Consider the following 26,954-nt stretch of genomic DNA (forward strand, 5'->3'; position numbering starts at 1 on the left):
ATTAGATAGATTTGTAATATGACTTCTATTAAAAATTCTATACCCTTCCAGTACTTTTTAGCAGCTGTATACTACAGAGGAAATTCATTTCTTTTTAAATTTCTTTTTTTGTCTTGTCCACAGTGCTCTCTGCTGACACCTGATGCCCGTATCAGGAACTGTCCCGAGCAAGAGAAAATCCCTATCGCAAACCTATGCAGCTCTGGACAGTTCCTGACACAGACAGAGGTGTCAGCAGAGAGCACTGTGGACGAGACAAAAAATTAATTTATAAAGAAAAGAATTTTCTCTTTAGTATACAGCTGCTAAAAAGTACTGGAAGGGTAATGATTTTTTTTTTAATAGAAGTCATTTACAAATCTGTTTAACTTTCTGGCACCAGTTAATAAAAAAAAATGTTTTCCACCGAAGTACCCCTTTAATTATGCAAATTAGCATGGCTAGTATTTTTTTGTTGTTGTTGCAAGAAAGGTAGAAACCCTAATAGCCATGGGCTTCAGCAAACCAATCGTGAGTCCACTTGTCAATATGGTTAGAATATTTTAGACTGGTATATGATTAATTTAACAGACCTAATAATGAAGTTTACCATGTTTATGTGTCCCATGAATAAAACTGTAATGAAGTAAAAACATACCAAATAGATTCACAAGAAGACTGTGTTAGGCTGGGTTTACACCACGTTTTGTTAAATACGGTTCCCGTATACGGCTGGGAGGAGGGGAGGCGGGGCTTAATCGCTGCGCCTGCACTCATCCGTATTCGGGAACCGTATTTAATGTATGTCTATGAGCCGACCGTAGTGAACCGCAGCCTCCGGGCGGCTTCGTTTACGGCCGTATGCGGTTTCCCTACCGCAGGCAAAAACGTGGTCGACCGCGTTTTTGCCTGCGGTTGGGAAACCGCATACGGCCCAAAACGAAGCCGACCGGAGGCTGCGGTTCACTCCAGTCGGCTCATAGACATGCATTAAATACAGTCCCCGAATACGGATGAGTGCGGGCGCCGCGATTAAGCCCCGCCCCCCCTCCTCCCAGCCGTATACGGGAACCGTATTTAACAAAACGTGGTGTGAACCCAGCCTTAGCTTTATTAAACCCTAATGCTACTTCCCAGGCACACCACGGTATATGTTGACATACCTGCCAACCTTATTTCATGTCATACATTCATACTGATCAAACCGGATGATGAAAATTTCCTTTGCTTTTGCTTCTGTTTTTTTTTTCTCTTTATATGAAAACCACAAGTGACTCACCTCACTGACTTTAGTCGGCCAACGGGAGTATCCGGCATTAAGCTGATAGTCTACCAGGCTGCCAGGAATAAAAAAAGAACAAAAGGGTTGGAGACTTTCAGCCCACAAAGATATTACACACAGACTTTGCATATAAAACCACCTATTAGGTATGTCCATCATGTGCTGATCATGGGTTACAGCCTGTATTATACTCCAGAGCTGTACTCACTATTCTGCTGGTGGGGTCACTGTGTACATACATTACATTACTTATCCTGTAATGATCCTAATTTATATCCTGTATTATACTCCAGAGCTGCACTCACTATTCTGCTGGTGAGATCACTGTGTACATACATTACATTACTTATCCTGTACTGATCCTGAGTTATATCCTGTATTATACTCCAGAGCTGTACTCACTATTCTGCTGGTGGGGTCACTGTGTACATACATTACTTATCCTGTACTGATCCTAATTTATATCCTGTATTATACTCCAGAGCTGCACTCACTATTCTGCTGGTGAGATCACTGTGTACATACATTACTTATCCTGTACTGATCCTGAGTTATATCCTGTATTATATTACCAGAGCTGTACTCACTATTCTGCTGGTGAGGTTACTGTGTACATTACATTACTTATCCTGTACTGATCCTGAGTTATATCCTATATTATACTCCAGAGCTGTACTCACTATTCTGCTGGTGAGGTCACTGTGTACATACATTACATTACTTATCCTGTACTGATCCTGAGTTATATCCTATATTATACTCCAGAGCTGTACTCACTATTCTGCTGGTGAGGTCACTGTGTACATACATTACATTACTTATCCTGTACTGATCCTGAGTCATATCCTATATTATACTCCAGAGCTGTACTCACTATTCTGCTGGTGGGGTCACTGTGTACATACATTACATTACTTATCCTGTACTGATCCTGAGTTACATTCTGTAGCTTGCAGAATATCTTTACACATTCTCACCATACAGGGGGTTTGCCCAGTAAAGCGTTCAGGGCTCTGGCTGGTAAATCAATGATTCATCGTTGAGGTTTCTGAGGAAATATTTCAGCTGGTATGTACTTTTTTTGCCCTAAAATTTCCCAAAACATCTCGCAGCTGAAGCTACATAAGATTCTTTTGAGGTTTGAAAGAAATGAATAAATTCCTACATTTCAGTGTTGCCCAATCACGGGTTGTGATCACACAGGACCCCTGCCAGTTATACTGCGCCCTGCAAACTGGGTAGATCACCACCTGATATACAGTAGGGGCACTCACCTATCTGCCAACAAAACTGGGCCCAAAGTAGGTGTGATTTGTGCAAAATACAGTGCATTAGAACAGAATAAAATAGAATACAATAAATACAGTACAATACAGTACAATACAATAAAGTACTGTGTATTGAACTGTATTGTATTGTACTATATTGTACTGTACTGTATTGTACTGTATTTATTGTATTCTATTTTATTCTATTCTAGTGCATAGTATTTTGTCAGGATGAATGCGCAGTAGACAGGACTATCCCTCCTCCTTGCATTTCTTCAGGATTAATAGTACAAGATTGTGACATTAGGAAGGATACAGGACAATGCTGCAATTTATTGGATACAATTTGTGACCAAAACTGTTATTTAACACTATTCCTCATATGTGTTAGTTATTACAAGATATATTGGGGTATCAAGTGACACTACATTTATGATTAACTAGCTGAGTACCCGGCATTGCCCTTTTTTTTCCTATCTCATCCTTGTTGGGGATCCCGTCCTCATACCCCGACTTTCTATCCTGTCCTCATACCCCGACCTCCTATCCTGTCCTCATACCCCAACCTCCTAATTCGACTTCCTATCTCCATCTCCTATCTCCACTTCCTATCCCGACCTCCTAACTCGACCTCCTATCTCGACATCATATCTCGATCTCCTATCCCGACCTCCTATCCCGACCATCCCGTCCTCCTATCATGACCTCCTATCTGGACCTCATATCCCGACCCGTAATATATGTACCAGGTATTGAAATATCTCCAGCCGTACGGAAGTTATGTGGGAACATACATTTCCCATTGATTTGCATGGGACTTTAAACAAAAACCCCGACCCTCACAAATGGGGGTAGTTAAGGGTTAAATTAACAATCCTATATTTTAAGTGGACATATAAGTAACATGTGATCAAGTATTATGGAAATATCTCCAGCCGTTTGGAAGTTATGCAGTAACATATATTTCCCATAAACTCGTATGGGACTTTAAACATAAACCCCGCCCCTCGCAAATGGGGGTAGTTAAGGGTTAAATAAACTATCTTATATTTTAAGTGGACATATAATAACATGTGACCAAGTATTATGGAAATATCTCCAGCCGTTTGGAGGTTATGCAGTAACATATATTTCCCATAGACTTGTATGGGACTTTAAGCATAAACCCCGCCCCTGGCAAATCAGCGTGGGTAAGGGTTAAATCACCTATCCTATGTTTGTTATTGACATATAAGTAACATGTGTGTCAAGTTTCATGTTAATATCTTTAGCCGTTTGGACGTTTTTGTGGAACATACATACATACACACATACATACATATACACACACACATTGGGGGGGGGATTCATCAATCTATAAGAGTCATTTTAGTTGTATTTTCTTGCGCAAAATCTTGCGGAAGGATGTTTCCTGCGTTCTTTTTGTGCGTCTTTTTTGGTGGAACTTTTTCTAAAGATGTCACCCTTCAGGTTTACCGTAGAGCCGTTTTTCCTGTAGACATGAATTTATTAACTGAGTCTTTTTTTTTTGCGCAAATATACACCAGTTCCGAGCACACGTACAAGTCTGCCTTAGATTTTTTTCAAGAGCTGAGATGGGCTGGATTCTATTACTGCACATGATTCACAGAGACCCGGGCGCAAGCTTAGTAAATTTTGCGCAGGTAAATGACAAATCCACGCAGCAGAAAGGGGTAAAAAAAAGCTCTACCATACACTGATGTTGATGAATCCCCCCATTGAGTTTTATATATATAGATTGAGCTGTTTTAAATGTATGTACAACCTCAGGGCCCTGTGGTTTGTGCATTTATTATTGTTTTATATTTTAGAATAAATTGTTTAGATATATGACATTTGTCTTAAGAATCATCTTTTTCCTGAAAAGAACTGACATCCAACATACCCCTATTTTGCAATAGATGGTGCGCTGAGGACTGAAAAATCCTTTTTTGAAGAGGAGAAAAGGTTGCAGTGTTTATTTTAAAGGGGTACTCAGCCCCTACACATCTTATCCCCTATCCAAAGAATAGCGAATAAGATGTCTGATTGTGGGGGGTCCAGCTCATGGTACCCCCCGCGGTCTCCAACCCGGCACTCCGGCGGTCTGAACATTTATGCTCAGAACACCATTTTCGGGCGACCATGGTCAGGACGTCATGCCTCCTTCACTCATGTCTATGGGAGGGGGCGTGATGTCACCATTACGGCTGCCCGAAACTGGCGTACTGAGCATGAATGTTGAGAATGCCGGGTTGCTGTGCCGAAAGATTGCAGGAGGTCCCAGTGGCCTGACCCCCACAATCAGACATATTTTCCCCTATCTTGTGGATAGGGGATAACGTGTCTAGGGGTGGAGTACTCCTTTAAGGTCTGGTCTTGGGTCTGGTGAGATCTGTGGTCATACCTTGAATAAAGACCACTATAAGCTGCAACATGTATTTATTTAGGGGGTCTGGGGGCTGTATTTATTTAGGTGGCTGTATTTGTCTAGTGGTCTGTTATCTGTATTTAGTGAATGAGTGCCCTGCCAGAGCCCTGAGTCAGTGCCCTGCTGGAGAGGGGAGGAACGTAGAAGCTGTGCCGGATTCCCCTGCCGTTGTAGTGAAGAAAAATGGCTTGCTTATAGGGTAGCTCCCACCATCCTATTTTTTATTTTTTTTGCTAGCCCGTTCCTCCCCTCCCTACGGCACTAGCCCATTGTCTCCCATGTACACCCCTCTGTCACCCCTGTACACCCCTCTATCACCCCCTACACATCTCTGTCACCCCTGTACACTCCTCTACAAACCTGTCACCCATGTACACCTTTCTACACCCCTCTGTTACCCCTTTACACCTGTTGCTGATGCTGGTAAAGTACGGAGCCTAATAGGTTTGTTTTGCAGCTTTTACGGTGAAAAGTTGTGGCTGGAAGAAATGGTCATGAATGGCCAGGACCAGATGGAGAACAAAAGGGAACAGCGCTTATCAGAAAAGACGTCATTTGTGAGACGTAACTACATACCCACAGATAAATATATATTGTACATTGCATAATCCTTTTTTTTTTTGCTCGTAAACTTCGGTAGGGGTGCCCTGCGACCAAAACTTCGGAGGGGTGCCCAGAGCCGAAAAAGTTTGGGAAACACTGTATTACGTGGATATACGTGGGGGTCTGTATGTATTACTGGGGTATAATCTGAGGTGTATATGAGTTCAGGAGTCTGGTCTGGTAAATCAGGAGTCTGATCCCATGTCTGTATCTAGTGGGTCTGATCTGGGGGCTAAATGTATTACAGGGATAGAATCTGAAGTGTATAATAAATCAGGAGTCTGATCTGGTTTTTGTATCTAGTGGGTCTGATCAGAGGGTCTATATGTATAACGGGGGTATAATCTGAGGTGCATATTAATTCAGGAGTCTGGTCTGGTGTCTGTATCTAGTGGGTCTGATATGGGGACTGTATGTATTACGTCGATATAATCTGAGGTGTATATTAGTCCAGGAGTCTGGCCTTGTGCCTGTATCTAGTGGGTCTCATATGGTGGTCTGTATGTATTACAGGGGTATAATCTGAGGTGTATATTAGTCCAGGAGTCTGGTCTGGTGTCTGTATCTAGTGGGTCTGATCTTGGGGTCTCTATGTATTACGGGGGTATAATCTGAGGTGTATATTCGTTATGGAGTCTGGTCTAGTTTCTGTATCTAGTGGATCTGGTCTGGGGGCTGTTTCTATTTCGGGGGTATAATCTGAGGTGTATAGTAAATCAGGAATCTGATCAGATGTCTGTATCTAGTGGGTCTGATCTGGGGGCTGCATCTATTATGGGGGTATAATCTGAAGTATATATTAGTTCAGTAGTCTGGTCTGGTGCTTGTATCTAGTGGGTCTGATCTGGGGACTGCATGTAATATGGGGGTATAATCTGTGGTGTATATTAGTTCAGTAGTCTGGTCCGGTGTTTGTATCTAGTGGGTCTAGTCTGGGGGTCTGTATGTTTTCCTGGGGTATAATCTGAGGTGTATATGAGTTCAGGAGTCTGGTCTGGTAAATCAGGAGTCTGATCCTATGTCTGTATCTAGTGGGTCTGATCTGGGGGCTAAATGTATTACAGGGATAGAATCTGAAGTGTATAATAAATCAGGAGTCTGATCTGGTTTTTGTATATAGTGGGTCTGATCAGGGGGTCTGTATGTATCATGGGCTATAATCTGAGGTATATATTGGTTCAGTAGTCTGGTCTGGTGTCTGTATCTAGTGGGTTTGATCAGGGGGTCTGTATGTATTACCGGGGTATAATCTGAGGTATATATTAGTTCAGGAGTCTGGTCTGGTGTCTGTATCTAGTGGGTCTGATCTGGGGACTGTATGTATTACCGGGGTATAATCTGAGGTGTATATTAGTTCAGGAGTCTGGTCTGGTGTCTGTATCTAGTGGGTCTGATCTGGGGACTGTATGTATTACCGGGGTATAATCTGAGGTATATATTAGTTCAGGAGTCTGGTCTGGTGTCTGTATCTAGTTGGTCTGATCTGGGGACTGTATGTATTACTGGGGTATAATCTGAGGTGTATATTAGTTCAGTAGTCTGGTCTGGTGTCTGTATCTAGTGGGTCTGATCTGGGGAATGTATGTATTACCGGGGTATAATCTGAGGTATATATTAGTTCAGGAGTCTGGTCTGGTGTCTGTATCTAGTGGGTCTGATCTGGGGACTGTATGTATTACCGGGGTATAATCTGAGGTGTATATTAGTTCAGTAGTCTGGTCTGGTGTCTGTATCTAGTGGGTCTGATCTTGGGACTGTATGTATTACGGGGGTATAATCTGAGCTGTATATTAGTTCAGTAGTCTGGTCTGGTGTCTGTATCTAGTGGGTCTGATCTGGGGACTGTATGTATTACGGGGTATAATCTGAGGTATATATTAGTTCAGGGGTCTGGTCTGGTGTCTGTATCTAGTGGGTCTGATCTGGGGACTGTATGTATTACCGGGGTATAATCTGAGTTGTATATTAGTTCAGGAGTCTGGTCTGGTGTCTGTATCTAGTGTGTCTGGGGGTCTGTATTTATTTAAGATATTTGGTCTGGAGTCTTAATATGTTTAGGAGGTCTGTATTCATTTTTGGGGTGTGATAAAAGGGTTCATAACGAGTGCCGGGCAGCTGACGTCAAGGCGCATTCAATTATGGCAGGTTTTACAGGACGCCTGGATGTACTTCATGAAAACCTTGTTCTTTATTAGTCAGACTGACATGCAATATTCTGCACAGTTTTGGACACAAGTGAATAAGACAGGAGTTTGTTGGGCAACCAAAGAATTTAAGGTATTTGCTGGATTGCAGTCAGAATCCTACCGAGAATTGTCTGAACCCTCGGGGAATAAGAATTTATTATACAGGTTCCTTTTGTTTTCAGACCTTTAAACCTTTACATTCTCGATGCTTAGTTTTCCAGTATTGCAAAAGACAAAAAAAAAACAACAACACATTTCTTTACGCTAATTTATGAGCAGCTCTAATGATCTAATACAGAGCACAGTGTAAGAGTTACATTAGTGTTTCCCAACCAGTGTACCTCCAGCTATTGCAAAACTACAACTCCCAGCATGCCCGGACAGCCTTTGGCCTTTTGGCTAAGATCAAGTGTAGTATCTGTTCTTATCAGTTTTTCATGCCAGTGTACAGTAACGCTGGTATGGGGCTGGTGGGGATGGGTGCTGCATGGAGGGAGCAGGTGTACTAGGGCTTTCCGGGGCTGGTTCTGAGGAATCAGCTCGACGGCTGCCCCGATGTGACCTGTTCCCTCCGGGTCTCGCCATGAGGCTGAGAGGGTCTAGAGCCGAGGTACTTTTGTGCCTTGGGGAGTGGTGACCCCGAGGTGCCGAAACTCACTGGGAGGATAGACTCACTGAGTTGAAGCACTGGCACCATAATCTCTTCTTCTTGTGGCACTCACCTCTTGATTCCCGGCCTTCTGGCTAGGATCACAGAAATTTTTTATAGATCCGGCCGGATGTCCGGGCAGTATATCTGCACACATTCACTTATTTATTTCTTTTTTTGTCTCACTGTGTCACTTTTTGCGTGTTGTGTGTTCACAGGATTTGTCAGGATGCGGTAGCCCTTCTGGGTGTCCCTCCTGGCGGTCTAGGGGAGGTGTGTGTGGCCATTAGGTTCCACACCTCCCTGCAAACACCCCAGGTACTCCTGCTTTGGCAGGGTACCTACCGTAATCGGCTCTGCGGGCAGATACCTTGGCTAACGCCAAGGGGGATGCCGGGAGCATTTGTGGTCCCCTAGTAGCTTCGGCGAAAAGGGACATGGAACCTGGAACCTCGCAGGTACCTTTTGGTCCGGAGGCGAAGGGTAAGGTTTGTTGGGGGGCCTCTCTCCTATCGGAGAAGGGCTTGCGATAGACCGCATCCTTTGTGCACGTTTTTTTTAGTGTAACACGTTTGCACTTTTTCTTGCACTTTGGGTGAATCGAAAGCACGTTCCTCGGCTTTAGATAAAAAAAAAAATATATATATAGTAGTATATAGGCATATATAGGTCAGTGTTTTCCTACCTGGGGTGTCTCCAGCTGTAGCAACACTACAACTCCCAGCATTCCCGGACAGCCAAAGGCTGTCCGGGCATGCTAGGAGTTATAGTTTTGCAACAGCTGGAGGCACTCTGGTTGGGAAACACTGGTATACGTTATGGTGCAACATTCCGGGAGTTGGAGTCTTGGTTGGATAAATACCGGCCATTGCATTGCCGGTATTTTTAATATAAAAATACCGGCAGAGTGGCCAAAATACCTGCTGTGTCGGTAAAATACCAGCCAGGTGGCAGTTACCCAGTACCCTTGCTGCTCTGTCCAGCAGCCTCCCTTCAGTGTCCACTGGGCCCCTTGTGCTTGTTTCCCCCCCTGTATATATGGTTTGCTATGTGTTATAATATATAATGTGTTGTTGCTTTAAGAAATGTACCATGTGATTGTTACCCAGGAGGTACCAGTGACCAGGTGATCCCAGGGGTGACCTATGGGCTCCCATCGCTTCTCGGCCTTTTGGCTAAGCTCAAGTGTAGTATCTGTTCTTATCAGTGGTTTAGTCTCTGGCCATTGATGTAGGATGGAGGGGGCAGGTGTACCGGGGCGTTCCGGGGCTGAGGAATCAGCTCGACGGCTGCCCCGATGTGACCTGTTTCCTCTGGGTCTCGCCATGAGGTAGAGGGGTGTAGAGCCAAGGTACTTCTGTGCCTCGGGGAGTGGTGACCCTGAGGTGCCGAAACTCACTGGGTGTTATAACTCACTGAGTGAAAGCACTGCACCATATACTCTTCACCTTTGGCTCTCACCCTTGGTATCCCGGCCCTCTGGCTAGGAACGGGGGAATTTTTATAGATCCGGCAGGATGACCGGGCAGTATGTCTGCACACATTCACTTATTTATTTATTTTTTGTTTGTCACTGTGTCACGTTTGTGTCTTTATTTGTACACAGGATTGTCAGGATGCGGTAGCCCTTCTGGGTGTCCCTCCTGGCAGTCTAGGGAAGGTGTGTGTGGCCATTAGGTTCCTCACCTCCCTGCAACCCCTGGGCATCTTGGCTTCGGTCAAGATGCCATCAGTATACGGATCCATGGCTGATACCTGGGTTAACGCCTAGGTTGAAGCCAGGAGCATTTTCATCCCCTTAGTAGCTTCGGCGAAGAGGGACATCGAACCTGGATCCTTGCAGGTGCATTTTGGCCCAGAGGTGAAGGGTAGGTTTGTTGGGGGGCCTCTCTCCTGTTGGAGAAGGGCTTAGCGATAGACCGCATCCTTTATGCACGTTTGCACTTATTCTTGCACTTTGGGTGATACAGAGCACTTGCCTCGGCTTTAAAAAAAAAAAAAAAAAAAGCCCTGGGTGGAGCTAGCTCGCTCTCTTGTTACTGAGGTCCAGTGCAGTCAAGTCGAGTCTAGGTGTGTGTCCAGAGTGATTGGAGGCCAAAGCTCCCTCATCCGAACCTCCGCCATCCCTCAGACGAAAAACCTATAAAATCACAGCCACCAGGGCTTACGAGGGTCTTTGCAGATTCAGTGGAGGCTCGCAGAGTGCATTCAGGGTAACGTCCCAAAATCAAGAAATATGAACCATTTTAGTCTGCATGACTCCATTGCAACACTGCCAATGTGATTGAGACACCGGCGCTTCTCATTTCCTAGCAATGAAGTCACAGAAGGTGTTGGGTGTCAAATGGAGAAGTGACTTGGCTAGGTTTCTGAGTAAAGTGACCAAGGTACGTGCTAATGCTAAACCTTTTGAGAAAAAAGTATTTGTGGGTCGAAACGGAAGAAAAAACGCAATTGCACAAATTTGTGGGCGATTACTCTTTCTGAGTTTACAGAATGGTAAAAACCGAGGGCATACGTACCTGATTACAATGAGGTATCACTTACCCATATCCAGTGTTGCTAATCTGGAAATGGCCAGCTTTGCGCAATGGAGGCGGGGTGTGGCATACCCAGCCCGGTGCAGAGGTGGTGGGGTGAGGGAAGCTGGTTATGCCGTATCCTACCAATATTGCATGAAGCCGGCCATCTCCAGATTAACAATGCCGACTAATACAACGGGTATCTCCAGAACCGGACTGCGGATATGAGTAAGGCTGGGTTCACACTGCAGAATTTATGGGCGGAATTTCTGTAGGAGATCACGCGGGCGGCACTAGGACCGAGCGGACGACATTGCTGCCCCCATAGACAACAATGCATTTCTGGGTGGATCTTTTGGGAGATCTGTTCAGAAATGCATTGCCATCTATGGGGACGGCAATGCAGTCCGGGCGGTCCTAGTGCTGCCGGCTTGATCTCTACGGCAGAAATTCTGCCGAGAGATTCCACAGTGTGAACCTAGCATTAGTGATACCTTATTGTATTCCAGTTCACCTACATTATAACACAATGTATTGAGTTCAGTACAGATTAACCTGCTGTTTCCCTTTAATAGAGGGGAGTATTGACTAATTGGTCATGGAAACAAGAGAAAAAATAAACACCAGACCCTTCTGTCCTGGGGGGGGGGGGGGGGGGGTATTCCGGATTTATACATCTTATCCCCTATCCAAAGGATAGGGGATAAGATGTATGATCGCAGACCCCCACGATCTCGGTGCAGCCCTCGGCATTCTGTGCCGGGAGCTGCCTCTAAGACTGGGACGTGACGTCACGGCCACACCCCCTAGTGATGTCACGTCAGATCCCCCACCATAGGGATAGGGGATAAGATGTATAAAGCCGGAATACCCCTTTAAATATTTGCTATGGGGACTCCTTTCTTCCATGTAGGCCACTGAGTACAACTACAATGATAACAAATTAATAAAGTCTTTGTTTTGCGACTTTCAAATGCCTTGCATCCCTGTATCCTGACCATTCAACATTTTACACTTTTCTGTCTACAGAGCTGTGTGAGAGTAATTTTTTACATAGTGATATGCATTTTTTTAACCTTCCATTTTGGGACTTTTTGATCACCTTTTACATGTTTTCCATGCCGTTGTGGGATTAATAAAGCTATATTTATAAGGAAATCTGTCACTTCTAGAGCATGCTCAGAGTTCACGTGTTAGGAAGGCTGTGTGAACCGCAAGTTGCAGAATATATATTTTTATATATTTTTTTGTTTATATATTTATATACTAGCTGAGTACCCGGAGTTGTGGGTTTTTTCCTTCCTAATCCTTGTTGTGGAGGAAAATCAACAGAGGAAGCTTTTGACTTCATATCCCGTCCTCATATATTGTTGTCATATCCCAACCCCATATCCCGACCTCCTATCCCGACCTCCTATCCCGTCCTCCTATCCCATCCTCCCATCCTCCCATCCCGTCCTGATATCCCGACCTGTAATATGTGTACCAGTTATTGAAATATTTCCAGCTGTAGGGAAGCTATGTGGGAACATACATTTCCCATTGATTTGCATGGGACTTTAAACAAAAACCCCGACCCTCACAAATGGGGGTAGTTAAGGGTTAAATTAACTAGCCTATATTTTACGTGGACATATAAGTAACATGTGATCAAGTATTATCGTAATATCTCCAGCCGTTTGGAAGTTATGCAGTAACATATATTTCCCATAGACTTGTATGGGACTTTAAACAAAAACCCCGCCATTGGCAAATGAGGGTGAGTAAGGGTTAAATCACCTATCTTATGTTTGTTGTTGACATATAAGTAACATGTGTGCCAAGTTTCATGTTTACGGTGTCCATTTTAGGACATAGTCAGTCGTCAGCCGTACCTCCGTCCTCCTTCAGGCAAAACAGTGTCCCGCCTCCTCCCTCAGTCCAATCTCCATCAGGCAAGCAGCCGCAGCTCCCTCCTCCCTTCCTAAAGTCTCTCATCCAAAACTCCATCATCCTAAAGTCTCTCATCCAAAACTCCGTCATCCTAAAGTCTCTCATCCAAAACTCCGTCATCCCTCAGACGAAAAACCTTCCTGCTGTGTAGCAGAGCAGAGTCAGTGTCGGCTCTCTGCTATACGGGTTCTGCTGTACATGCTATTCAATGTCGGCTCTGCTATACAGTGCTGTGCAGCGTCGGCTCTGCTATGCGTCTGAGGGAGAATCATCTGAGGCATGATGGCATTTTGGATGAGAGACTTTGGGATGATGGAGTTGTCGTTGAAGGATCAAAGCGATTCGTGTGAGGGAGGAGGTGGGACGGAGCTGCGGCTGACGACTGACGGCGATTGGTCCGAGGGAGGAGGCGGGACACCTTTTTGCCTGACGGAGGACGGAGGTGCGGCTGACGATGTACTAAAATGGACACCGTACATGTTAATATCTTTAGCTGTTTGGACGTGATTCTGGAAAATACACACACACATACACACACACACACACACACACAAGTTTTATATATATATATAGAGAGATATTTTACTTTTTAATATTTCTTATACTAATTTAGTCCCCCTAGGGAAAAAGATCTTTTGATAGCTTACACATCAAACTACAATAATAATACGTTGTCATTTAGGTGATCTACTATTACTGCCTGCCTATGGCGGTCTGTCATAGTAGATCTGACATAGACAGCCACAGAGACCTTTAGAAAGCCCCAAGTTGCCTTGACAACTGATTGGCACCTTGCGACTGCATTGTGGTGGTGCTGATCACAACCCTGGCAGGACAGGCACCTGTCAGAAAACTACCTAGATGCACCATGTAACTTCCTAGATGCTGTGGTCACTATTGAGTGAAATGACCGCTATTGAAGTGACATTCAATTCCGGTCACCGATGACGGTATTAGCAGCCTGCAAACGCCGGGTTAGGAGTGGGCTCAGCCATTCTTGTATGTCAGTTCGGAAAGGGCTTAAAGAGGTACTCATGTCAAGGTGTATGCAACATGTGGCTGCTTTGGTGCCCTTGAAGAGAGGGGGCAGCATTGGGTTGTCTCATCCTCTTTGCTATTGGTGACAAGTTCTCTACATAGGAGCGGCCTTGTGAGGGGGAATCGGACGAATAGTCATAGATAGAGAAATAAACACCGGAGCTGTGTTACAGATTTTGCATTTAGGACCTTTAAATGGGGTTTCTAAGGAATAGAAAAACAGAGCTAATCTCTGACTAAAAACAACATCCCTGTCCTCAGGTTGTGCATGGTATTACAACTTGGCTCCATTGGCTACTCCGCCCCTAGACATCTTATCCCCTATCCAAAGGATAGGGGATAAGATGTCTGATCGCGGGGGTCCCTCAGTTGGGACCCCCACGATCTATGTGCAGCACCCGGTGTTCCTTTAGAACGCTGAGTGCGGACGGCGGTGGTTGAGATGTCACGGCCACGCCCCTCTTAGCATCACGCCCCCTCCCATAGGCTTGCCGTCATGAGGGACGTGGACGTGACGTCACGAGGGGTGTGGCCACAACCACCCAACGTTTGGAACAAAATTCGGAATGCCGGGGCAGTAGAGTACCCCTTTAATGGAACCAAGCTGCAATACTACACACAAGCTGAGGGCAGGTGTGGTGCTGTTTTTGGAGAAAATTAGCTCTGATTAACCCCTTTATGGTACGTTTAAGCTACACAACAAAAACGAACAAACATGGTACAGAACACCAGTTCTCGACACTACTCACACTCACTCACGCTACTTACTGGCACGGTTTGCGGCACTTGGCGAAACATCCCAGCTGATGGGCACCTAAGGCTTTATTCAGCTTGTAGAAACAGTGACCTGTTGGGGCATTAAATCAAGTTATATATATGTATTTATGAAGAAAAACAATTAAATTAAATTGGTCAGATATCTGGAAACCAATAAAACTGAGATAGTCTCTTTATCGTCCCTACTGGTAGTAAGATGTACTGTACATATTTCTTATGATGTATGCACATGGATCTGCTGTATCATTAAAGGGGTACTCCGGCGGAAAACTTATTTTTTTCAAATCAACTGGTGCCAGAAAGTTAAACAGATTTGTGCATGACATCTTTTTTTAAATCTGAATCCTTCCAGTACTTATCAGCTGCTGTATATTACAGAGGAGTGTAGTTCTTTACAGTCTGACTACAGTGCTCTCTGCTGACACCTCTGTCCATGTCAGGAATTGTCCAGAGTAGGAGCAAATCCTCATAGCAAACCTCTCCTGCTCTGGACAGTTCCTGACATGGACAGAGGGAGTCAGCAGAGAGCACTGTTGTCAGACTGCAAAGAACTATATAACTTCCTCCGGAGCATACAGCAGCTGATAAGTACAGGAAGGATTAAGATTTTTAAACAGAAGTCATTTACATATCTGTTTAACTTTTTGGCACATGTTGATTTAAAAAAAAATTGTTTTACACTGGAGTACCCCTTTAAAATCACCGGTGAAGTGAATAACATGTACTATGGGGTGAAAATGGCGCCCAACCTGGATATCTAGATGACTGGGTCAGAGCATTTCCAGGGTGTCTTATACACTGGTATACAGTTTCTCCAAAAATAAAAAATAAAATGGCACAAAGCCGCATGGCATTTAAAAAGTTTTTTTTAAACAACTGCGGACAAATATTAACAAAAAGTCAATGAGGATTTATGAAACGCCAAACCCACCTGATGTTTTTTTTATTTTTATCCTTTGGCATTTTTCTGCAGTTTTGGGCTCAGAGGCAGGTTTCCATAGCATGTTGAGACTATGGTGCTTTTTGCGCAAATCCATGGTAAAAAAAAAATAAAAAATAAATAAAACACGCCATGTGGGTTTGGCATTGGCGTTTTTTCTGCCCCGCCCCCCCATTTCTTTAATAAGAATTCTGTAGTCACTTGGTGATGACAGAATCCTATGGCTTGTCATGATAAAAAAAACGCAGGGGGAAAAAAATGCCAAAGAAAGATAAAAAGCCAAGACTAAAACGCACAATATTTTTGGAAACAACACCACAAAAACAGTGCAAAATAATGGCATTTCCTTGTGTCTTTTTTTTTTTTTAGGTAAAAAAAAAACGCTAGAAAAAAACCAAAGTGGAAGCCTACCGTCTGTGGTATATTTGGCTTATTTTGTATTTTATGTAAAAAAAAAAACAGTGCCACGCCTGTCCTCAGGTTGTGTGTGGTATTGCAGCAGTGAAGGAAGACAAACTGTAAGAACTGTAATACCACACACAACCTGAGGACAGGGATGGTGCCGTTTTTGGTAGAAATCAGCTGTGGTTTTCTATTCCCTTTAATTTCTGATATAAATTGTGTTATTACTTGGTACTCTGAGTGCACAAGGGTGAATAGAAAGGGCTCAGTATAGGCCTCAACTCATGTAAAGCAATGACATAAACACCTATTCATTCTAGACCAGTGTTTCCTAACCAGGGTGTCTCCAGCTGTTGCAAACCTACAATTCCCAGCATGCCCGGACAGCCAAAGGCTGTCCGGGCATGCTGGGAGTTGTAGTTTTGCAACAGCTGGAGGCCACCCTGGTTGGGAAACACTGTGTTAGACCATCAGGGTCATTGGATTGGCAGACTTTTTTTTTTACTTACTTTTACTTTTAAAGGGGTACTCCAATGGAAACCTTTTTTTTTTTATTTATTTTTTTTAAATCAACTGGTGCCAGAAATTTAAACAGATTTGTAAATAATTTCTATAAAAAAATCTTATTCCTTCCAGTACTTTTTAGGGGCTGTATACTACAGAGAAATCCATAAAAGAAATACATTTCCTCTGATGTCACGACCACAGAGTGCTCTCTGCTGACCTCTGCTGTCCATTTTAGGAACTGTCCAGAGCAGAAGAAAATCCCCATAGCAAACATGTGCTGTTCTGGACAGTTCCTAAAATGGACAGCAGAGAGCACTGTGGTCATGACATCAGAAGAAATGCATTTTTTTTTTGGATTTCTCTTTAGTATACAGCCCCTAAAAAGTACTGGAAGGATTAAGATTTTTTTTTAATAGAAGTGATTTACAAATCTGTTTAACTTTCTGGCAACAGTTGATTTAAAAAAAAAAATAAAAGTTTTCCACGTGAGTACCCCTTTAAGAGAAAACAAAACTAAAGTCAATGAAAAGGTGGAGTGTTACTTTAAATCTCTTATTGTTGCGAGAAAAACTTGGTCACAGTTTGCCTATTTTTTTATTTTTATTTTTGCAAGAAATCCTAAAAAAAAAGGGAAGTAGAGATCATTTTGCAATCCTCCTCTTGTTACTGTAAAGGTTATATCCTGCCGTTGCGTGTTATGATTGGTTTCGTACGCCATCTTCTTACCCCAGCTCTTGTGCTTCTCGTAATCGCAGAACTCCGCTCCCTCAGGAAGAGGATAAAAGGCGTAGGCACAACCGCAGCGTTCCACCATGATGGCCTGAAAGCAGGAACGTACACAGACCTACAAGAGTACAGGGGGAAAAGGGAGACGGCTCTTGTTAAGGGGGCATTCACATCACGGTTGGGGGATACGGCAGCCAGATCGGCCGGAAGAATTTGGGCTCCTGCCGCATCCCCGCCGGTCCTGTGCCGCACCCCATCCATTAGAATAAGCCGGACTGTATCAGTTATTGACTCTGATTGGCTCCTTTTTGGACTGTACTTGGTTTTGTTGCCAGACCGAAACCACGGTTTTCAGTTCGGCAACAAAACCGGATGCGGTCCAGAAATGAGCTCAATCCGGCTCATTCAAATGAATGGGGTGCGGCACGGGTCCGGCGGGAATACAACAGTGACCAGTTTTCAAATTCTTCCACCGGATCCGGCTGCCGTATCCCCAAAACATGATGTGAATGAGCCCTAAGAGTTACACTTGTTTTCTATAACTGGCTATACTGTGCGGAGGAAAAGCTGACAAGTTGCCCATAGCAACCAATCAGATCGCTTCTTTCACTTTTAATAAAGGCCTCTGGAAAATGAAAGAAGCCATCTGATTGGTTGCTATGGGCAACTAGTCACCTTTCCCCCTGCACAGGTTATAATAAATCTCCCCCCCCGTGTGTGTTAGGGCTGGTTCACATCACATTTTCTCCCATACGGGAGCGCATACGGAAGAAGAGAGCTAAATCCTCGCGCTCCTGTATGCCTTTCTATGCGCTCCCGTATGCAATTCATTTCAATGAGCCGGACGGAGTGAAACGTTTGGTCCGGTCGGCTCATTTTTGTGCCGTATGCGCTTTTACAACTGGACCTAAAACCGTGGTTGACCAGTTTTAGGTCCGGGGAAAAAACGCACACAGCGCAAAAATGACCGGACTGAACATTTCACTGCGGTCAGTTCATTGAAATGAATTGCATACGGGAGCGCATAGAAAGGCATACAGGAGCGCGAGGATTTAGCTCTCTTCTTCCGTATGCGCTCCCGTATGGGAGAAAATGTGATGTGAACCCAGCCTTACCCTGCGCAAGACGCAGCTTTAACGATATCAGAATAATGTTCGGTAGTTAGTGTAGCAACTACACCGCGCACATTTCTACAGATATACTTTTGACTTGATAAAGGGAGGAATCCCGGAAGCTTCTCTTTACAAAATGCTGTTAGTCCAATAAAAAAGGTAAAAAAAAAAAAAAAAACTCATGGAGTCATTCAATTGTAGTTTTAAAATTATTTATTTTAGACATAATTAAAACAATGTGTGGCAAAAATGTTAAAAAAAAGGGGGGGGGGGGGAGAGGGAGAGAAAACCAATACAGAGGGGGAATTGAGACAAAGAGGCATCACCACCTGCAAACACTGATATTGTCGTCCAGTATTGATGTGAACAAAGGACTATAATGGAAAGTGCATAGCATAGTACATGATTTTTTCTAGTATTTCTATATCAATTTAGTTGTATGAATATTATATAATAGAATATGCATAAATGTACATTTCTCTATTTTGTAACATGCCCCCCTTTTTATAATATATGAATTGCTGTTTAAAGAATAGATAACATCTTATATAATCATTTTTTTAAAGTCCTTTTGTTATTGCATGCATCGTATTCCTTGTCCATTATCTATGGAAGTAAATCAGTGCTTCAATGCACTAAGTCCTCTTCCAACTCGAGTGCGCATGCGCCGAGTCCCGGCGCTGTGCGCTTCCGGGTGCGTGTCACATGCCGCTCATCATGTGACCATTTTTGGTCATGTGATCGGGTGGCGGAAGCGCGACCCGGAAGTAAGCGCGGCGTTCGGGCTCGTGCTTCATGCGCCATGCCAAAGGAGGAACAGGCTGATGAAAAAGGTATACACCTACGATTTTTTATTGTTTATGTTCCATGATTGGTTGGTTATAATATAAATAGCTTCCAGCACTGTGAGGATGCCACCCCCAGGACGAAGGATCGTACCGAAACGTACGTTGGGGTGGCGTCACTGTCTGCACTGTCTGCACTTTGTGATCTAGGTATCAGGGACTGATAGGGAACTGCTTTAAGTCATATTTTTAGGCTGATGCCATTATGTACTATGCTATGCACTTTCCATTATAGTCCTTTGTTTACATCAATACTGTATGACAACATCAGTGTTTGCAGGTGGTGATGCCTCTTTGTCTCAATTCCCCCTCTGTATTGGTTTTCTCTCCCTCTCCCCCCCCCCTTTTTTTTTTATTTTTTGCCACACATTGTTTTAATTATGTCTAAAATAAATAATTTTTAAACTACAATTGAATGACTCCATGAGTTTTAGTTTTTTTTGTGCAATAACAAAGGAGTTCATTATGAAGCTCATATAGTTGGTATGAACTATTTTCCTCCATTTTTACATGGTGCACATATTTATATATAGAAGATTTTTTCTTTCATATAATTATTTATCAATATACTGCATACCCTTTAGAAGGAGGTATAACACATTTCTATTGCTATTTATGTTAATAACAATAAAAAAGGTATTACAAGAGACTGCAACATCCTATCATTTTGCATTCACATTCCTACAGGCACTGATCCAGCAGGAGGCGCCAGTGAGAAGTAAAAGCGTAAATCTGGAGAACCAGAAGGACAAAAAATAAGATTGAATGGTAAAATATTCATAGAGATCAAGAACCTATCAAAATATATATCAATATATGAGTTAAGGGGGAAGAATAACCTCATTTCCTCTCTCATCTAAACATTACTCTAGCTCATCTCATATCTATCTCATATATATCTCATATCTATCTCTCATATCTATCTATTTATCTATCTATCTATCTCATCTATCTATCGCATATCTATCTATCTATCTCATATCCATCTTCTATCTATCTTCTATCTATATCATATCTATCTATCTATCTCATATCTATCTATCTATCTCATATCTCTCTCTCATATCTATCTATCTATCTATCTCATATCTATCTATCTATCTATCTCATATCTATCTATCTATCTATCTATCTATCTATCTATCTATCTATCTCATATCTATCTATCTATCTATCTCTCTCATATCTATTTCTCATATCTATCTATCTATCCATCTATCTATCTATCTATCTATCTATCTCATATCTATCTAAATATCCCATATCTATCTATCCCATATCTATCTATCTATCTATCTATCTATCTATCTATCTATCTATCTCATATCTCTCTCTGTAATATCTATCTATCTCATATCTATCTATCTATCTATCTATCTATCTATCTCTCTCTCATATCTCTCTGTGTCATATCTATCTATCTCATATCTATCTCTCTCATATCTATCTATCTATCTATCTATCTCTCTCTCTCTCTCTCTCTCTCTCTCTCATATCTCTCTCTTTCATATCTATCTATCTATATCATATCTATCTATCCCATATCTATCTATCTATCTATCTCTCTCTCATATCTCTCTCTCTCATATCTATCTATCTCTCTCATATCTATCTATCCCATATCTATCTATCTATCTCTCCCATATCTATCTATCTATCTATCTCATATCTATCTCATATCTATCTATCTCTCTCATATCTCTCTCTTTCATATCTATCTATCTATCTATCTATCTCATATCTCTCTCATATCTCTCTCTCGCTCTCTCATATCTATCTATCTCACATCTATCTATCTCATATCTATCTATTTATCTATCTATCTATCTCATATCTATCTATCTCATATCTATCTATCTAACTCTCATATCTATCCATCTCATATCTATCTATCTCTCTCCTATCTATCTATCTCTCTCTCTCATATCTATCTATCTATCTATCTCATATCTATCTATCTATCTCTAATCTATCTATCTATCTCATATCTATCTATCTCTAATCTATCTATCTATCTCATATCTCTCTCTCTCTCTCTCTCTCATATCTATCTATCTCTAATCTATCTATCTATCTCATATCTATCTCTCTCTCTCATATCTATCTATCTATCTCATATCTATCTATCTCTCTCATATCTATCTATCTATCTCATATCTATCTATTTTTCTCATATCTATATATGTATTTCAAATCAATCTCGTGTCTGTCCGTCTATCCATCGGTCTACGCACGCTCAGGCCCACATCCTCCGAGACAAGCACAAGTTGGCAGCCCACCCAACCAATCAGACAGGGGTCCCTTCTCAGCCGGTGGTTGTCTGCGCGGGCTGTCACTTGCACTCGTCTCGGAAGAAACAGACCAAAAAACTAGCTAGAAGTCTTTTTTTTTTTGACTGTACAGGACAGTAAGTAGATGTGAAAGTGCTCGTGTATGTAATGGTCACTTCTAATGAAGAAGTTTGTGAACGTAGCGGAAACCCTGAAAAGTGAACTTAAATCCAAAAAGAGGAACATGGTAGCCTGTGTACATGGGAAAGGGCCCCTTTATATACTCTGCGGGGTAACGTGTACGCGTGACGTATACATGACGAATATCTGTGGGCTGCAGAATATTCCGCCTCGATGGCACGAGGACCAGTGAGGTCACAGTTTTCTTAGAATCTGCTCAAGATGTATTATATTAAATGCGTGTAAAGACATTTCAGAAAGATGGAAAATGATGAGCGCCATTTGATTTATTCCAGCATCTATAGGAGTCATTGCTGTAACTGGGTCATGTGATCACCAGTCTGACACTCCAAACCTTGCAGTGCTTAATGTGTTATAACAGGGTGTCAGTCCTGGGTCAGCTGACTTCCTGTGGACTACAGAATGACATTCTCACCTATCAGATCCCTCCTTCTAGCCCACGGATCTCTCCTCTCCCAGCTCCATCTACTATCTCTGTGGGACCAGCTCTATCTGTATACTGCTGCTGTCCCTATGGGATCCGAATATATAGTAGGTAAACACCTCTCCTGAGGTTCACATATTGCGTGTTCACATATTACATTTCTTGCTGTGGTTTTTCAGTTATTTACCTAATTTTCTCAAAGTCGCAGTAAAATTGTGCTTTTTTTTACCACAATTGTGCAAACCATGGTAAAAATTTCTATCATGATTGTGTAAAATGGCAGTAGAAACCAAAATGCTGTAAAAATGTGTAAAAAAACTCAGTAAAAATTCAATGTGCCAACACAGCCTAAAGATCCCAAATCTTTATAAAACCCCTCAATTGTGATTATAGGTCAGATCACTTTTGCCTCATGGCAATATTTCTCTAAAACACACAATTTGAATAAGAAAAAGCATCAAAACTGCACATAATGGGGGGATTTATCAAGATCTTTCCAGAGGAACAGTTGCTGAGTTGCCCATAGCAACCAATCAGATCGCTTCTCATTTTTGAAAAGGCCTCTGAAAAATGAAAGAAGCGATCTGATTGGTTGCTATGGGCAACTCAGCAACTGTTCCTCTGGACAAGTTTAGAAAAATCTCCCCCAATGTGAACTGAAATCAACCCATTTATTAGTCTAATGAGTTCACCCGGGTAAATTCCACCACGAGCAGCCTGTTTAGATGACCAGGTGCAGTGATCAAACACCCTACCCAATCTTTCTGCATAGCCAGAGGATTTATAGAAAATGTAGACAGCATTGCTATTGCTCAGAATATACTGGGGAGTACAATTGTATCCAGATTATGCAATGCTCTGTGAGCTATGTACATCCAGGATGTTTAGCTCACAGAGCACTGTCTACACTTCTCAGCTAAGAACTAGAATGACTGTGCGGCAAAGAAGTATCTTGCAAATGGTGAAGAATGGAGAATTCTAGAGTTGTGGAACTTGTCATTTATGCAGAGTTTTAGTTATATAAAAGCAGAAAATTCTTTTAAAATTGTTATTATTTTCCAAAATATCCTACCTGCTGGGTATATTCACTGTTAAATAAATTCTTCACGGGAATGTCACTGCCGTCTTCAGTGCAGTCACTGTAGTCCCCTCCGAGACGACTCACCGATTCCTGTTGTTGTGGCAATAAATAAACACTTACATACCAGTAGTGCTGCATTCACTATATATACACATATAAGCTATGTGAATTTCACATAATTTTATATCCGCCAAACACTCACCTGGAGCACTCACCAGGTCAAACTTCTTTACTCATGAAAGCATGGATACAATGCGGGGAAGCAGTAGATGGAACTACGTGGAGGAGTGAGGACAATCGGGTCACGGACCGTATCACGCCTCCTTGTGCTTCGTCAGGCCCCTTAGGCAGTAGATGGAACTATGTGGTGGAGTCAGGACAATCGGGTCACGGACCGTTTCGCGCCTCCTGGTGCTTCGTCAGGCCCATTAATCAGTAGAGAGAACTATGTGGGGGAGTCAGGACAATCGGGCCACGGACCATTTAGTGCCTCCTGGCGCTTTGTCAGGCCCCTTAGGCAGTAGATGGAACTACGTGGGGGAGTCAGGACAATCGGACCACGGACCATATAGTGCCTCCTGGCGCTTCGTCAGGCCCCTTAGGCAGTAGATGGAACTATATGGGGGAGTCAAGACAATCGGGTCACGGACCGTATCGTGCCTCCTGGTGCTTCGTCAGGCCCCTTAGGCAGAAGATGGAACTATGTGGGGGAGTCAGGACAATCGGGCCACGGACCGTATCGCGCCTCCTGGTGCTTCGTCAGGCCCCTAAGGGGCCTGACGAAGTGCCTGGAGGCATGATACGGTCTGTGGCCCGATTGTCCTTACTCCCCCACGTAGTTTCATCTACTGCCTCCCCGCATTTTATCCATGTTTTCATGAATAAAGAAGTTTAGACCATACCCTTCCAGACCTGGTGAGTGCTCCAATATTTTCTTTATTGTGCTGATTGTGATAGCTACATCTATTTTTCATACATAGCAGCACCACCGGTGAGATAACAGGACATGCACCTGCAATAGGGGTTGACATATGCAGCGCAGTCTGCATAGGAGTTTATAAGTCCCTTGGGAGTGTATTGGGCCGGTGCTATACTTTTTTTTCTTGTGTGTGGAGACGCTCGGAGAAACCACAAGTGCAGGGTCAAATACGAGATGAAGAAGAAGAATCCAGCACTCCAATAGTCAATAAAAGCTTTATACTAAATATGCCTGAAAGAGGGAGGTATACATTTCTTAACAAGTCAAGGCACACTTGACGCATCTCAGGGAGGTTGCCCCCGTAGTCTTAAGCATCAATGCCTAAGCAGGCTTATGACTAAGGGGTAACCTCCCCCCCTAAAACGCGTCAAGTCTGCCTTGTCTCAATTTAAAAAGTGTATACCTCGCTGTTTCTATGGTAAACACAGAATAATATCAAATGAATGGCACTGGAATTACACTACATGTGCCCTTTAAAGGGGTATTCCAGCTTTATACATCGCATTCCCTATCCAAAGGACCCCCACAATCTTGGTGCAGCCCCTGGCATTCTGTGTTGCTTCCGAGATGGGGACGTGACGTCATGGCCACACCCCCTAGTGATGTCACACCACGCCCCCTCCATTCATGTTTATGGGAGGGGGGCGTAACGGCCATCAAGCACCCTCCCATAGATTCTGTGCCAGGCGCTGCTTCCGAGATGGGGACGTGATGTCATGGCCACACCCCCTAGTGATGTTACGCCACTCTGCCTCCATTCATGTCTATGGTAGTGGGGCGTGACGGCCATCACGCCCCCTCCCATAGACATGAATGGAGGGGGTGTGGCGTCACTAGGGGGCATGGTCATGAGCTCACGGCTGCCACGCCCCCTCCCATAGAGAGGAATGGAGGGGGTGTGGCGTGACATCACTAGGGGGCATGGCCATGACATCACGTCCCCGTCTCGGAGGCAGTGCCCAGCATAGAATGCCGGGGACTACACCGAGATCTCGGGGGTCCCCAGTGGCAGGACCCCTGCGATCATACATCTTATAAGATGTATAAATCCAGAACACCCCTTTAATCCTAACCCCCTAGGATTAGTAAATGCATGCCTGCTTTCCTTTCACAAACAGCGCCACACCTGTCCCATGGGTTGTCTTTGGTAATGCAACTTAGTTCCATTTGAGGTGAATAGAGCTGAACTGTATAAAAGGACAATGAAAAGGTATGGCACTGTTTTTGGAAAAGGGTAGCTATATTTTTGTAATTTTGCACAGCCCCTTTAACCCGATACCTTACCCTAACAGTAATCATCGACAGAACGAATAGCCATCACCGAACAAGCATATCTAAAGTGTATGGTCAGAGAAGCTCTGACACTAAAGTAAGTAACTTATAACTTGGAAAAAGTCACCTCTCACTTAACTCCATTTATCTTTATATGTACATTTTTGCATGGAACCTACTTTTCTCATTCCAATAGAAGTCTCCACACCGGGCTGGATGTTAAACCCACCGTCATCCAAGAAGGCTGGTTCTTTGTGGCCGTGAACCAAGACACGTGCTCCAGCCACAGTGGATAATAATGGAATATAATCGTACTGGTCTGTGCGCAGGACAAGGGTTAAACCTGAAAAACATAGAGACGAAATTTAAGAGCTGACCCAAATTCACCTCATGTCATAGGAGCAGTATTATAGTAGTTATATTCTTGTACATAGGAGCAGTATTATAGTAGTTATATTCTTGTATATAGTAGCAGTATTATAGTAGTTATATTCTTGTATATAGGAGGCAGTATTATAGTAGTTATATTCTTGTATATAGGAGCAGTATTATAGTAGTTATATTCTTGTATATAGGAGGAGTATTATAGTAGTTATATTCTTGTATATAGGAGCAGTATTATAATAGTTATATTCTTGTATATAGGAGGAGTATTATAGTAGTTATATTCTTGTATATAGGAGCAGTATTGTAGTAGTTATATTCTTGTATATAGGAGCAGTATTATAGTAGTTATATTCTTGTATATAGGAGCAGTATTATAGTAGTTATAGTCTTGTATATAGGAGCAGTATTATAGTAGTTATATTCTTGTACATAGGAGCAGTATTATAGTAGTTATATTCTTGTATATAGGGAGCAGTATTATAGTAGTTATATTCTTGTATATAGGGAGCAGTATTATAGTAGTTATAGTCTTGTATATAGGAGCAGTATTATAGTAGTTATATTTTTGTATATAGGAGGCAGTATTATAGTAGTTATATTCTTGTATATAGGAGGCAGTATTATAGTAGTTATATTCTTGTATATAGGAGCAGTATTATAGTAGTTATATTCTTGTACATAGGAGCAGTATTATAGTAGTTATGTTATTGTATATAGGAGCAGTATTATAGTAGTTATATTCTTGTACATAGGAGCAGTATTATAGTAGTTATATTCTTGTATATAGGAGCAGTATTATAGTAGTTATATTCTTGTATATAGGAGCAGTATTATAGTAGTTATATTCTTGTATATAGGAGCAGTATTATAGTAGTTATATTCTTGTATATAGGAGCAGTATTATAGTAGTTATATTCTTGTATATAGGAGCAGTATTACAGAAGTTATATTCTTGTATATAGGAGCAGTATTATAGTAGTTATATTCTTGTATATAGGAGCAGTATAATAGTAGTTATATTCTTTTATATAGGAGCAGTATTATAGTAATTATATTCTTGTATATAGGAGACAGTATTACAGTAGTTATATTCTTGTATATAGGAGACAGTATTCTAGTAGTTATATTCTTGTATATAGGA

The 26,954-nt window shown here is 42.5% G+C and overlaps 2 protein-coding genes, 1 non-coding gene and 1 pseudogene across 11 annotated transcripts in view; 3 read left to right on the top strand and 1 right to left on the bottom strand.

Moving 5' to 3' along the window:
- SCNN1A (sodium channel epithelial 1 subunit alpha) overlaps positions 1-26,954 on the bottom strand; it is a 244,685-nt gene that overhangs the window by 43,818 nt on the left and 173,913 nt on the right. For all 8 annotated transcript variants that reach the window (XM_056530726.1, XM_056530728.1, XM_056530724.1 and 5 more), the window contains 5 exons: positions 25,606-25,769; positions 23,167-23,265; positions 17,243-17,360; positions 14,659-14,737; positions 1,259-1,316 (listed from right to left, as the gene is read on the bottom strand). In XM_056530726.1, the coding sequence (XP_056386701.1) occupies positions 1,259-1,316; positions 14,659-14,737; positions 17,243-17,360; positions 23,167-23,265; positions 25,606-25,769 (518 nt within the window). The remainder of the gene's footprint in view (positions 1-1,258; positions 1,317-14,658; positions 14,738-17,242; positions 17,361-23,166; positions 23,266-25,605; positions 25,770-26,954) is intronic.
- On the top strand, positions 8,130-8,316 carry LOC130283611 (U2 spliceosomal RNA). Its single transcript, XR_008846750.1, has one exon. It is a non-coding gene; the product is annotated as a U2 spliceosomal RNA (small nuclear RNA).
- Positions 9,554-9,707, top strand: LOC130283619 (U2 spliceosomal RNA; annotated as a pseudogene).
- The window catches only part of LTBR (lymphotoxin beta receptor), a 214,515-nt gene continuing 206,682 nt past the window's right edge, over positions 19,122-26,954 (top strand). For both annotated transcript variants that reach the window (XM_056530732.1, XM_056530733.1), the window contains exons 1-2: positions 19,122-19,187; positions 25,447-25,523. In XM_056530732.1, the coding sequence (XP_056386707.1) occupies positions 19,157-19,187; positions 25,447-25,523 (108 nt within the window). In that variant the 5' untranslated portion in view covers positions 19,122-19,156. The remainder of the gene's footprint in view (positions 19,188-25,446; positions 25,524-26,954) is intronic.

This window comes from Hyla sarda, chromosome 7 (genome assembly GCF_029499605.1).
Source record: "Hyla sarda isolate aHylSar1 chromosome 7, aHylSar1.hap1, whole genome shotgun sequence".
Taxonomy (NCBI): Eukaryota; Metazoa; Chordata; class Amphibia; order Anura; family Hylidae; genus Hyla; species Hyla sarda.